The 14035-nt window shown below is 34.9% G+C and overlaps 1 protein-coding gene across 8 annotated transcripts in view; it reads right to left on the reverse strand.

The window, feature by feature from the left end:
- KRIT1 (KRIT1, ankyrin repeat containing) overlaps positions 1 to 14035 on the reverse strand; it is a 41123-nt gene that overhangs the window by 26168 nt on the left and 920 nt on the right. For 3 of the 8 annotated variants that reach the window (XM_021102370.1, XM_021102374.1, XM_021102375.1), the window contains exons 2-8: positions 9906 to 10009; positions 8113 to 8272; positions 4230 to 4322; positions 2213 to 2342; positions 945 to 1188; positions 627 to 742; positions 72 to 215 (exon numbers count right to left, since the gene is read on the reverse strand). In XM_021102370.1, coding sequence (XP_020958029.1) covers positions 72 to 215; positions 627 to 742; positions 945 to 1188; positions 2213 to 2342; positions 4230 to 4322; positions 8113 to 8272; positions 9906 to 10007 — 989 coding nt within the window. In that variant the 5' untranslated portion in view covers positions 10008 to 10009. Of the gene's footprint in view, positions 1 to 71; positions 216 to 626; positions 743 to 944; positions 1189 to 2212; positions 2343 to 4229; positions 4323 to 8112; positions 8273 to 9905; positions 10043 to 10592; positions 11509 to 14035 lie in introns of those variants that run through there. The other 5 variants (XM_021102371.1, XM_021102373.1, XM_021102372.1 and 2 more) reach the window with 4 other exon arrangements.

Genomic DNA, 14035 nt, shown 5'->3' on the forward strand with positions numbered 1-14035 from the left:
CTTTGAAAAGAAGCACTAAAATTTATAACTAAGGATTTAATCTTTCTAAAAAGAAAAGAATAAGTATTTACCAGCATGCATAATGAATAGGTGCCCAGTGGTCACTATCTAATTGGTTGACTGAAAATCTTTCATTGAGAAGTCGGCTTAATAATTCCGTATCTCCTTCACAGGCACTTCGATGGAGAGGAAAATCATCTACCCACTGTCGTTCCCTAATCATTAAAAACAAATAATTAAAAAAAACAACAGCACTGTTGAAATTCAAATGTTTTGTTTTTGGTTATTTTTGGCTACACCCACAGCATATGGAAGTTCCTGAGCCAGGGAAAGAACCAGTACCACAGCAGCGACCTGAGCCACTGCAGTGACAACACTGGATCCTTAACCTGCTATGCCACAAGGGAACTTCCAAAATTCAAATTGTTTTCAAACAAAATGTGATATATCTATGAAAGCTATATATCACTGAGCAGCCATAAACTATATCATTTATGTAATGATTACATTGCATACTGACTGCATATATCATTTCAAATAATATATATATATTTTTTCAAATAATATTTTAACATTAGAATGTAGGTTTTTAAAAAGCAATGTGGAGAAAAAAAGCAAAACAGTACTTGTCTTCTGTGACACTGCTCATACTCCTCTGCCATTTTTCCTGTTTAGGAATCTGGATTTTTGAGTAGTCTGGAGCGCCTAGGCCAAAGTATGGATTTATTACCACTTTATCTACCTAGAAAGGGAAAACAACACAAAAACAAAAACTCTTTACGAGCTTTAGATACTTGAATTTAATGTATAGAAACAGAGCTAAGTGCAGAAGTCATCCTAATGTTTACAATTAGAAATAGATGCAATTGTGTCATAGAAAAAAAAAATCACATTTGAGATGAAATATTTTTTGAAATAAGAGCCAAAATTCATTCAACTCTTACCCGATTTGTATACTGAAGATCTGATCCAAACAAAGGGTTGTAAATACAGGCATCTGCTTTCTCGAGGGCCAACATTTTACTCTTTATTTCTAGTGCACTATAGCCCATATGTAGAGAGTTTTCTGTCTGACCTGATTCGGTAGCATATGCAGGGTTTATAACATTAGTTTTTATCCGCTCAAGAGGAGAAGGTCGGAATAAAGCTGGAATAAAGTGAGACTGTGCATGACGTTCATCTAACCACCTAGCAAAACAGAAAGAAGAGGTAGTAGAAGAATTTGTTCAAAAGTGAAGATGAAAGACAAAAAGACAAAAAAATGAAAAAAAAAAAAAAATAGGAGTTCCTGTTATGGTGCAGCAGAAACAAATCCGACTAGGAACCATGAAGTTTTGGGTTTGATCCCTGGCCTTGATCACTGGGTTAAGGATCCAGTGTTGCTGTGAGCTGTGGTATAGGTCGCAGACGTGGCTCGGATCTGGCATTGTTGCTGTGGCTGTGGTGTAGGCCAACAGCTACAGCTCTGATTAGACCCCTAACCTGGGAACCTCCGTATGCCACGGGTGCAGCCCTCAAAAAAGATAAAAAGACAAAAAATAAAATAATAAAAAAAAAAGTGAAGATGAAAAAAGTAAAAACCACTATCCACTTCTGATAGGTGATTCTTTTTATGAGTGAAATGCTGCCTACTGCACTAAGAAGGCAACTATAATTCTTTTTAATACTAATTCATATTTTCATAATTTTAATTAGTGTTAGTTAAGTAATTTTCTGTAAATAAAATTTTGTTTTGGACTCAGCAAACTATTTTTTTAATGCATATAACATTAAAATAATAAAGACCCCTTTAGAAAAACATGAAGCACTTTTAAAATTTAAACCACTGAGATGTAGGTGACAGCAGACCTACTGTTTTAGAAAGACAAAACCATAAGCGGTGAAAGGACTTGTTCCCTGATAAGGGTAAGTCAGGAGGACTAAATGTAGCTTTCTAACAAAGGGATCTTAGTTCTTAAGCCAGGGCAGTCTTTGTCATTTTGAAGAATAAAATTAACATGTCACAAGCAAATCAGGACAATCTTGTCTTTGGGGTTTTAAATTTTTATATTATACTTCAAAAACTTACTCGTTTTTAATATATATATATATATATATATATATATAATTAATTTTATTATTTCTTCCAAAAGTATTTGTATCCATCAGAGCTTATTTCAACTATGACCATGTATTTGATTTACTAAAAAATATTTTCAATGGAAGTTCTTACTTATCCAAGGCTATTAACATTCTTGCTGTAAGCGTAGCAAAGTGAGTGCTAGATTCACTGCAGACTCGCATGATATCTTGTAGGCAATAAAAAACTGGGCATCCTGGAGTATATGTATATTTAGTATTATCTGAAAAAGAAAAATGAAGAATTATGAAAAGGTTTACAACTACTTTTGTTATTTTCGTTTGTTTTTTGCTTTTTTTTTTAAGGGCTGCACCCATGGTATATGAAAGTTCCTAGGCTAGGGGTTAAATTGGAGCTATAGCTGCCGGCCTACACCACAGCCACAGCAATGCCAGATCCAAGCTGCGTCTGCAACCTACACCACAGCTCACGGCAACGCCAGATCCTTAATCACTGAGTGAGGCCAGGGATCAAACCCACATCCTCATGGATCCTAGTCGGGTTCATTATGACAGGAACTCTGTTCATGTTTTTTATTTAAGAGTATATAAATATGTTTAAAAAATTAAGTATAATATATATTGTTCTAGATTTGGATTCAACTGCTGGCCAGCTCTTGATTTGGATAACCTTATCCATTTGGTTAAATGCAGGATTTAGAATCTTGGAGGACCACAGAAATTGTTTCCTCTTTCTCCTCCTCAACAATACTGTAAAATTCTGGTTAATAAGATTTCCAAAACCATTTAAAATACTGAACTTTTTAACCTAACTATGACTGGGAAAAAAATATATATTTGGGAAGCTAGAGCTGGCTAATAAAATACATGTAAGTACTGTGTGTAGCAGCAGTCTGATGAGATGTCCACAGTGGATAATTAATATAAGTATTATTACTACCTTACATGAAGCTAGTCCTCTATAGATTTCAAAGTGATTTTCACATCTAATATCTCATTAAATGCTTCTAGCACACTGGAGTTCCTATCATGGCTCAGTGGGTTAAGAACCTGACTAGTATCCATGAGGATGCAGGTTCGATCCCTGGCTTCGATCAGTGGGTTGAGGATCCAGCATTGCCATGAGCTGTGGTGTAGGTTGTAGATGTGGCTGGATCTGGTGTTGCTGTGGCTGCAGCTCCAATTTGACCCTTAACCCAAGAACTTCCTTACGCAGCAGGTGCAACCCTGAGGAAAAAAAAAAAAAGAATTATTCTAGCACAATAAACCAAGTAGGAGCAAATACCTATTTTACAAATAGAGAGGTAAGGCTTAAAGAGGTGATCTGCTCAGGACACAAAATTAGTGGCGTTACCAGGTCTGTGCTGAAACTCAATATTTTTTTCTATTATTTCAGGATAATAGGATAAATTCCTTGTCAAAGGCTCATATTAAATTTTCATATTATATCTAAGTTTTTTTAACATTACCAATACTGTTGGGCAGGGTATTTAGAACTATTATTGACACTTTCGTGTCCCAAATACAGAATAGGTTCTGATCATATGTTAATTTTCCAAAATACAAACATTTCTATTTTTATTCTATCTATAGCATAGTCTTTGAAAAATCCCTCATTATAACCTGAAAATTTTTCATTTTGATTATGGCTTCACTCCTTACTTCTTTAAAAACAGAAACTGGAGTTCCCGTTGTGGCTCAGCCAGTTAAGAACCCAACACACTGTCTGTGAGGATGTGGGTTTGATCCCTGGCCTCACTCAGTGGGTTAAGGATTCAGCGTTGCTGCAAGCTGTGGTGTAGGTAGTAGATGCAGCTCAGATCTGGTGTTGCTGTGGCTGTGGTGTAGGCCAGCAGCTGCAGTTCTAATTTGACCCTCTAGCCCAGGGAACTTCCATATGTCACAGGTGTGGCTGTAAAAAGAAAAACAGAAACAAAAGCATTACTGTTCAGTCCAGAAGCCTGAATATTACTTTGAAATCAAAACACCTTTAGGTTAACAAATTTATCCATCTTCTATTATCTTAAAAACATGTATTTTTCAATAGTATTACAATAGTAATTATGAATTCAAATTCCTAAGTTCTTCAATAGACTTTAATTTAGCACCTAAGTACATAAAGATTCATAAGATGAAACTTAAGACTTTACCTTTGACAACTGATGGGACAATAAATAATGCTGCTTCTCTGCCCATCTTCTCCCCGTCCAGAGGAAATTTCTTCATTAATATCACTCGTTTTCCTAATCATTTTTTTAAAGTCAGTAAAGATAAAAATAATAGGCCTTTTAAAATCTTATAAATTATCTTGAGATTTAGAATAAATATTTTAAAGGCAGTATTAAGAGGAACTGAAATATAAAAAGTCAAGTTTTTATAAACACTAGTAAAAACTGGTAATTCGATAATAATGCAAATCATTCTGTAAATAATCAACTAATAGATTCGTGGTTCTGATTAACTAGAAAAGAAGCTTACTATGCATAGCAGGGAAAACTGTCCTACTAAGGACTGACAGAACAGCTGAACAGCAAGGCATTCTGCAAGGTGAAGAAGCTATATACTTCCTCATTCAGTTGGGATGTAAGTGGTAAGAATTTCACTAAAGTCTAAGCTAGCCAAGGAGGATGGTAAGATGTAAAGTCTTAAAGTTTAGTAGCTCTTAATTTAATATTCAATCTCCACTCTCAATTTTAGTTTTTACTAAAATCTGATTAATTTGTGATTCAAATTACTGTTCTGAGTCACAACCACCATTCATAGTCTGTTCTTCCTGATTTGGCAGCAGGGAAGCTATAAATAATAACCTGCAAGTCTTGCACTCTAACATCTCTCATCTTCTGATTCATTTGCCAAGATTTTTATTAACCCTTCCAATCTCCCCACTCAAGAAACAGAAGTTTGTTCCTGACCCAAGTAAGAATGCCTGGCTGGGTGCCTTCTGTAGAAGGTAGATAATGTTAAGAATTCAAGTTACTTCATTTATTCACAAAATGCTACAGTCGATATTTGTGATTATTATGGACTTCTTATTATTGCAGCCCTAAAATAATTTTTTACAAAATGGACACTTGTACCAAATGTGTTAGATACAGAATAACATTCCAATAAACTTCAGAGGCAACATTTGTATGGCTGAGGTTTTGTCCCATTTATTCTTTCCTACCTTATTGCTTCCCCAAGCCCAGTTCTGATCCACTTTTTTTTGTTTATTTGTTTGTTTTTTCTTTTTAGGGCCGCACATGCGGCAAATGGAAGTTCCCAGGCTAGGGATCGAATTGGAGCTGCCTCAGCTGGCAGCAATGACAGATCTGAGCCACATCTGTGACCTACACCATAGTTCATGGCAACACAGGATCCTTAACCCACTGAGTAAGGCCAGGGATAGATCCTGCATCCTCATGGATACTAGTTGGGTTCATTACTGCTGAGCCACAATGGGAACTCCCTGATCCACTGTTGAACTGTATACTGTGCAAATTATATATATATAACTATGAGATCTGTCATGGGGAGAAAACACTGATTAAAAGTTGGGAAATGAGGTTCTAATCCTGTCTTCTCCTAAGAGAAATGTGATTTTTGTAGGTGACAGCCTATGTGTGCATTTCCATTTTACAAATATAAAAATGACCATCTACCAACTCACAGGACCAATTTAAGAATTTCATGAGTAAGTGTTTCATGCTTTGTAAACTACATATAGCACTGTATAGAGAGGCACAACTACAGCTATTATAAAGTCATTTGTTATTTTCATGTGATGTTTATATAAGAAATTATATTTTTCTATAAAAATATTTCACACATTTAGAAAAACTAAATTGAATAAGATAGTCTGGATATGGTATGGCTCATTAATAATTGTCTAGTTAAGTAGAACTGCTCTATTTTAATTTTTCTTATTAAAGGCTGCCTGAAAATTTTTTTTCTTTTTCTTTTTAGGGCTGCATCTGTGGCATATGGAAGTTCCCAGGCTTGGGCTCAAATCGGAGCTGCAGCTTGCTGGCCACAGCCACAGCAATGCTGTACCCAAGCTGCATCTGCGATCTACACCCCAGCTTGTGGCAATCCTGGATTCTTAACCCACTGAGGGAGGCCAGGGATCGAACCTGCATCCTCATGGAGACTAGTCAGATTCTTAAACCGCTGAGCCATAATGGGAACTCCTGCCTGAAAACTTATTAGTACATTCTGTTATCTAAATGTACAAGGCATAATTGTGCTAGACATGTTTCAGGGTGCTGTCCTGTCATAACTTCTAAGAAAAACTACCCAACCCTCTGCGCCAGAGGACATTTTTGTTAACACTAATATCACTTACATCCTGATTCTTGGTAAATGATCCAAGTGGTAAAGTTTATCTAATTCATAGTAAATTCTGACTTGTCTGTCTCAGTGTAAATATGTAATTTGGGCTCAGATTTTGTCTCAGGAATTTGATCTTAGAAAAGATCCTGATAACTACAAAAATTTAGTAATAGTAAAACAAATCCAGATGAAACTTTATCAGAGATGTCCAAGACTGAGATAGAAAAAGCTGACAAATTTGTGGCATCCAAAAGAGCCTATCACAGGCCTTGATCACCTATAGGGATAGTCCTTGGTTCAGCTAAGATAAATTTCTAGATCATTTTATTTAAAAAGTAAATTTGATAATTAGGGAAAAGGGATTCTCTTTGTGGGATTCAGAATGTGTATCAAAGAGCTGTAAATTTATGCAGGAACTTCTTATAATCTTGAGTTACAATGCTTAGGGCCCCAACCCACAAAAACCCTTCAGGCCCTACTGAGGAGGTCACCTGTTAAGGAGTAAAATACGGTGAATGATACTTCCAGAAGTTATGAAATAGGCTTATAGTCAGCTATCTCTAGAGAACAACTATCCCAAATAATCAACAAATCAAATCACAGGATTCAGCCTTATCTCTGTATCAAAAATAGTCTCTTTAGTGAAAGAGATGAATTAGACAACTAATCTCTATAAAGATGAACAAACAGAAAAAAGCACCGAATAAGCTTTACAAAATCAAAAAGTAGGCACAGAGAGGTATGTTTTACCTCACTATCAACAACAGTTTTCAACTGCTGTTTGACTGAAATTAGCATTACCTTTTTAATGAAAATGCCTGAATCCTGGACAGGGTATATAATTTCTGTAACTTCTGCTCTCTGTTTCTTGTGAGGCCAGAGCTTGAGAAAACTAATCACTAATATTTAATCAGTTTCACAGGCTATACATGATCTAATATTTTAAATGGGGCCTGAATCTTTCAGGGTAAATACTTCTACAATTCAGTCTGGCTTTTGACCAAGTGGGGGAAAAAAAAAAACCACTGCTACCTGGTAATTTATAGGACTCACTCTAATACATGAAATCTTAATTGTTACCTAGTTATGAAGAGAGATTTATAGTTTTCTCTGTACCAGAGTAGAGGAAAAAAAATAAAAATAGTAGTTCTAAGGCACTTATCTGGGAAACTATACTTCTAGCAAAAAATAATTTGTACTTTTTTTTAGTTCTCAAGTCACTCCTTGGCTGTTTCTCTCTCTCTCAAACAAATCAGTAACATGGTTTAAATATTTTAAAATGTTTTTTACTTAAAATTATTTAAATATTTTAAAATATTTTTACTTAAAAAATTACAGTCAGGTTACTTTTTGAAGAGGGCTTGGCTGCACCTTAAAATTTTTTTTGAGTTTTTTTTTTTTCAAATGGAAAGGAACATTAAAAAACCTAATTTTTATATATTTTTAAAATGTTTTTCCCCACAAGCATTTAAAGCCAAATGTGTTAGAATGGATAAGCAATGAGATCCTGCTGTATCACACTGGGATATATCTATATATATCTATATACCTAGTCACTCATGATGGAGCATGATAATGTGCGAAAAAAGAATGTATACATGTACATGTGACTGGGTCACCTTGCTGTAGAAAACTGACAGAACACTGTAAACCAGCTATAATGGAAAAAATAAAAATCATTATTCAAAAAAGAAAAGAAAAGAAAAAAGAAAAGTTTCTTACCTCTAATACCCTGGTTTGCAGGAGAGATTGGTTTGGTGGTTTCTACTACATAATCCAATATGCCTTGTGTTATTTCACTGTTGCCTTGAAGTTTAGTTTCCAATAAAACTTTCTTTTTTTTTTTTTTCTGTCCTTCAATGGGAACTTCATGCAATAAAATCTTAGATAAGAAAAATAATGTTAAGAGAATATTTAAAATAAAACTTACTTGCCCTATAATAGCCAGTTGTCTTTCTTAACCCTAGCTGCATATGAGAATTACCTGGATGCTTTGCAAGGTATCAGAGTGCGCAAGGCACACGGATACACATACTTCCAATCGTGGCACAGCTGAAACGAATCTGACTAGGAGGTTGTGGGTTTGATCCCTGGCCTTGCTCAGTGGGTTAAGGATCCAGTGTTGCCATGAGCTGTGGTGTAGGTCGCAGACTTGGCTCAGATTCTGCATTGCTGTGGCTATGGTGTAGACCAGCAGCTGTAGTTCTGATTGGACCCCTGGCCTGGGAACCTCCATATAGCGACTGGTACGGCCATAAGAAGCCAAAAAAAAAAAGTATCAGTGTGCAGCTTCATCTGAGGAATGAGGCCCTGGTGCTGAAGTTTAAAAGTTCTCTAGGTGATTTAACAGTGTAGCCAGGACAACGAACTAATAAGCCAGTGCACTGCTAAAGCAGCAGCCTCCTAAGAACCCCTCCAGGATCCTTTAATAGCTTTCAGATAACTAATCTTAAAAGAAGCAATTAAAGCAAAATGCTAGAGAAATTAGTTGAAGTTAGATTAGAAGTATTTTATGAGGCTTGAAATCTCTTGAATAGAAAAGATAACAATTCTGCTTTGGGGTTTTTTTGTTTTGTTTTTGGCCTCAATCATGTTTATAATATAAATGTTTATATTATATTACATAATAATATATGTAATATAATCCAAGACTACAGAGAAGTAACTTAATAGCTTAAAACTTACTTAAGGGTAAAGAGATATTTTTAAATGAATTGTTAAAAACAGTTCTTTGGATTGGCACCACATTGTAAATCAACTATACTTGAATAAAAAATAAATAAAATAGAAAAAATAAAGCTTAACCATTTTGCAAAAGAATATAGATTATATTCTTTTTTCCCAATTAACTTCCTCCCTTCCACTAAAAGGATTACTCATCCATTGCCATGTGATTCATACTGCCTTTTGTGGAAGGATTATTTATGTATGGCCCTTTGCTACTAAGCATGGATCCATGCCTTGCTTTGGCCAAGTGCATTTGGGAAGGTATGACCTATACATCCAAGCAGAAGCTATATGGGAAAAGAACCTGAAAAAGAATGGCTATACGTATAGCTGATTCACTTTTCTGTACACCTGTACAACAACAATATTGTCAATTACACTCTGATAAAAATTTTTCTAAAAGTTTGGGAAAATAACCAAAGAACAACTTTTACATTGGAATTTTGATTAAGCTGAATTTTGCAATTTTTTTTAAATTTTTGAGAGCCATTCCATAAACTGTACTAAAAACCAAACTGTTATAAATTATTTAAGTAAAACTCAAACAAGTACCTTTTAATATCTAGTAACATCCATATCAATGAATAGAAAAATGGTCAAAACATATGCAGTAGAAAAAAGACATGGTGATGGGCAGAATCTATGATTGTCAATTCTAGCTTGTCAAGAACTAGGTTGTCAACAAGAATTTACAGGCCACACGGCAAGACTTTATATGCAAATGAAAATGATAAAAGAGAATGACACTCAGTGGTAAAAAAATCAAATATCTGTAAAATTGTTCTCACTTCATATGACTTAGCTCTGTATTCCCGAGAATTGAGACTGGCAGCATTCTTTGGACGAATAACAGCAACATAAGCATCTTCTATGTTTTCCGGATTTCCCATGGCTTTATAAAAGAAAGAAATCCCTTGAAAGATTAAATCAAAGGGCACATAATCACTGAAAATTTTCACTTATTTAGACTCAGAGAAACTACAGACATCTCAACAGAAGAGAAACTACAGACATCTCAACAGAGAAGCTACAGTCTTTCTACATAATCGCTGTGAAAAAACAATTTAAAAAATAAAATGTTGATTTTTCTATTTCAGAATACACATACTACCTAAAAAGCAAATCGGAGATGACTGTCTCTTACCACTAAACTATTTAAAAACCTTAGTTTATAATTTAAGATTACCTTATAGTGGAGTTCCCGTTGTGGCGCAGTGGTTAACAAATTCAACTAGGAACCATGAGGTTGTGGGTTCGGTCCCTGCCCTTGCTCAGTGGGTTAACGATCTGGTGTTGCCATGAGCTGTGGTGTAGGTTGCAGATGCGGCTTGGATCCTGCGTTGCTGTGGCTCTGGCGTAGGCCGGTGGCTGCAGCTCCGATTCGACCCCTAGCCTGGGAACCTCCATGTGCCGCAGGAGCGGCCCAAGAAATAGCAAAAAGACAAAAAAAAAAAAAAAAAAAAAAAAAAGATTACCTTATAGTCCTTTTTTCCTTTTCTATTAAAGGTAGATTTTTTTTTTAATTTATTTAATGGGGAAACATACTTTCAAAGGCCTTAACAGCATAAAAATTTGTCTTTTAGACCTAAAAAAAAAAAGGTGATATGATTATAAAATGTCTTGTAAATACTAATAATGACTTGAAATAGTGATTAAGAATAGTACGCACTTATTTTCCACCAATTGCACAAGTGAATGTTTTATTGTTAACAGTTTGGAGGCTGAAAATAGGTAGCTGCCATTCACATTCTTTCCATAATACTTAGAACATTGACATTTGACATTTGGATGAACTAAAGTATAGTTTATAATAAATTTTCATTGGAGTTCCTATCACATAGTAAAAAACATTTGGTCAGTTGATAAAAACTTTCTGATGATGCCTTTAGAATATTTTTCCACTGCAATGATCAATTCCCTAGATAATCCAAATATTTTCTTCCAAATATATTATATATATGCATACACATACACATGCACAATTTTTTTCCAAGACTAATTTTAAGTCTCCCTTGGGCAATTTCCAAGTTACTGAATTTCAAGTACTCTCTTAGTTGTTTAATAGTTCTGTCTCCTCAGTAATTGCTATTATTAATTTTTTCCATGGTTAAACTAAAATATATCTCTTTGTATTGAATACATTTTATCTTTTTTTAAAAAAAGCTTCCCCTCCTTTATATGACAATTTCTTAAAGAACATCAAGCAAGGAGTTACCTTCCTGGCCATAATGAGATGAACCTTCTTCAGTTTTTTTAAAAGCCCATTAGGCATGAAAATGATCTGTTCATATTTAATGTTTTCCTTATTGCTCCAACTCTCACAGAAAAAAAGAGATCATCTTCAAGAAAGGGTCTGAATGGGAGTTCCCATCGTGGCGTAGCAGAAACAAATCCGACTAGGTTGCAGGTTTGATCCCTGGCCTCACTCAGTGGGTTAATGATCCGGCATTGCCTTGAGTTGTGTAGGTTGCAGACACGGCTGGCTCGGATCCTGTGTTGCTGTGGCTGTGGTGTAGGCCAGCAGCTGTAGCTCTGATTTGACCCCTAGCCTGGGACTCTCCATATGCCGTGGGTGCGGTCCTAAAAAAAAAAAAAAAAAAAAAAAAAGGCACAAGAAAGGGTCTGAATGTCTTTTGATTTTTTGAGAGGAAACAGAAGACTTTACTGTTTTCTCAACTGCAGTTAATAAAATTATTTTGAAACCTTTAATTCACTTTATATAATAACAAAAGCCTTTATTTTCTTACACTGCCTTATAATTGGAAAATGTCCTTAAAAATAAATTCGTTTAAAATCCAGTAACTTTTAACATTTTAAGTAAACATGAGCCTAAAATTAAAAGAGCCATTAAAACTATTGTACAGGTTTTAATTATTCTCATTTATAAATTATTTTAAATTATAAAATTTAAATTATAAAATTAATTTATAAATTATTAAAATTTTATTCTAAATTAGGAAAATTTTCACTGATTTAGACTCAGAGGAACTACAGACATCTCAATAGAGAAGCTATAGTAAAACATTGGGATCAAGACATTTCATTTTGTGAAATGTTTTGAAGACATTCATTCACACCCTACACCTTGTCGAATTTTTTTCAGTTCAGTTTTTCCATAATTCTTGAAATCCACCTCATGCAACAGAACTCCCTAGACTAAGTGAAAAAGATGAGGATTTTTTCTTCTCAGATTTTCTATCTAGCAGTTACTTTTAACCTTAGATTAACAAGGACTTCGAGATAACAAAACAACAAATTTTGAAATGTATGGATGCCTTTTTGAAGACTACAGCCCTCCCAAGCAAGACACTGTATTGGTGAATACACTGTATAACATACGGCACAATTACAGAAACCCTTTTTTCTACTAAGCACCTAAAAAGAGAAATCAAGTAATTCCTAATTTTCTAAATAGAGTTGAAAAGCACACCATTTCCTGTGTTATTCAACTCATGTTAAAAAAACATATATTGGCAAAATGCTTTATTTGTTAATATTTACAACTTCTCTAGGACACTTGGTATTGCACAGTACACTGAAAATTACTTTCAACCAGCTCTACCAATCATCAATTAATATCAAAAAGCGTCATTGGTAATTTTCAAGTGTACTTTATTTTAAAAGATAAATGCTATATAACTTTAAAAAACCATGAGGATTACGGTATTTTGTTTTTATACTATTTAGTATCAACATACCCCCAAAGATTCTAAAAATTAATTTTCAAGAAACATTCATATTTACAGTGACACGAAAGAAGGAAACAAAGGCTAAAGTTAGGAAAAGAACAAAAGCTACCAATATGTGAAGGCAAAACTAACGCAGAAACACATGCAAAGAGGGAGTTCCTATCTTGGCACAGCAGAAACAAATCTGACTAGGAACCATGAGGTTGCGGGTTCTATCTCTGGCCTCGCTCAGTGGGTTAAGGATCCGATGTTGCCATGAGCTGTGATGTAGGTTGCAGACGCAGCTCTGATCCTGTGTTGCTGTGGCTGTTACATAGGCAGTTGTAGCTCTGATTTGACCCCTAGCTTGGGGACCTCCATATGTCATTGGTGTGGCCCTAAAAAAAATAAAACATATGCAAAAGGATTGGAACACAGTAATTTGAGCTAAAAATTGCTATCCCCATTTTACAGAAGAAAAAATAAAAACAAATAGATTAAGTTACTTGTCCCTTCTCCATTCTCCTGGAACAATTTTAATATTCTGAAGTTTTATAACATTAGAAGAGATGGCAACTAAACATCAGTAAGAATTCCCCTACAGGAATTTGTTGACCATTAAAAACTTCATCCTTTTGCAACTCAAACTGGTTTACAGTAATAAAAAGAGAGGAAGTAATAATAAAGCAGAATAGAAAATAGTCATTGGTGCTACTTCTAGCTCAGCTTGCTTTCACCTTGTACTTTCAACCAGCTCTACCAATCATCAATTAATATCAAAAAGCGTCATCGGTAATTTTCAAATTTTCTGTCATGCGACATTCTTTCCACTCTGTAAGATATTTACTAATCTTCAAATAACTTTTTTTTTTTTCTTTTTTGGATAGGCCAGGACATGCAGTAGTTCCTGGACCAGGTTTCCAACCCATGCCACAGCAGTGCCCTGAGCCATAGCAGTGAAATTGCCAGATCCTTAACTGTGAGGCCACCAGGGAACTCTTGAAGGCTAACGGAGGAGAAACTAAGCAATGTTGCAATTGAGAAATTAATTCCAACAATGAACATCAACTATATTTAAGGAGGTTATTTGGAGGCGCAAGATCATCTGTAGTATATCTAAGTAGGCTTTATATCAACTGCTACTGTAGTTCTACAACTCAGCTCTAAGGGGAAAACAACTAAAATGTTAACATGGCGTTAAGGGAAATACATCTTGAATGAATTATTTATTTTTATACTGTTACGAAAAC

The sequence above is a fragment of the Sus scrofa genome, chromosome 9, assembly GCF_000003025.6.
Source record: "Sus scrofa isolate TJ Tabasco breed Duroc chromosome 9, Sscrofa11.1, whole genome shotgun sequence".
Taxonomy (NCBI): domain Eukaryota; kingdom Metazoa; phylum Chordata; class Mammalia; order Artiodactyla; family Suidae; genus Sus; species Sus scrofa.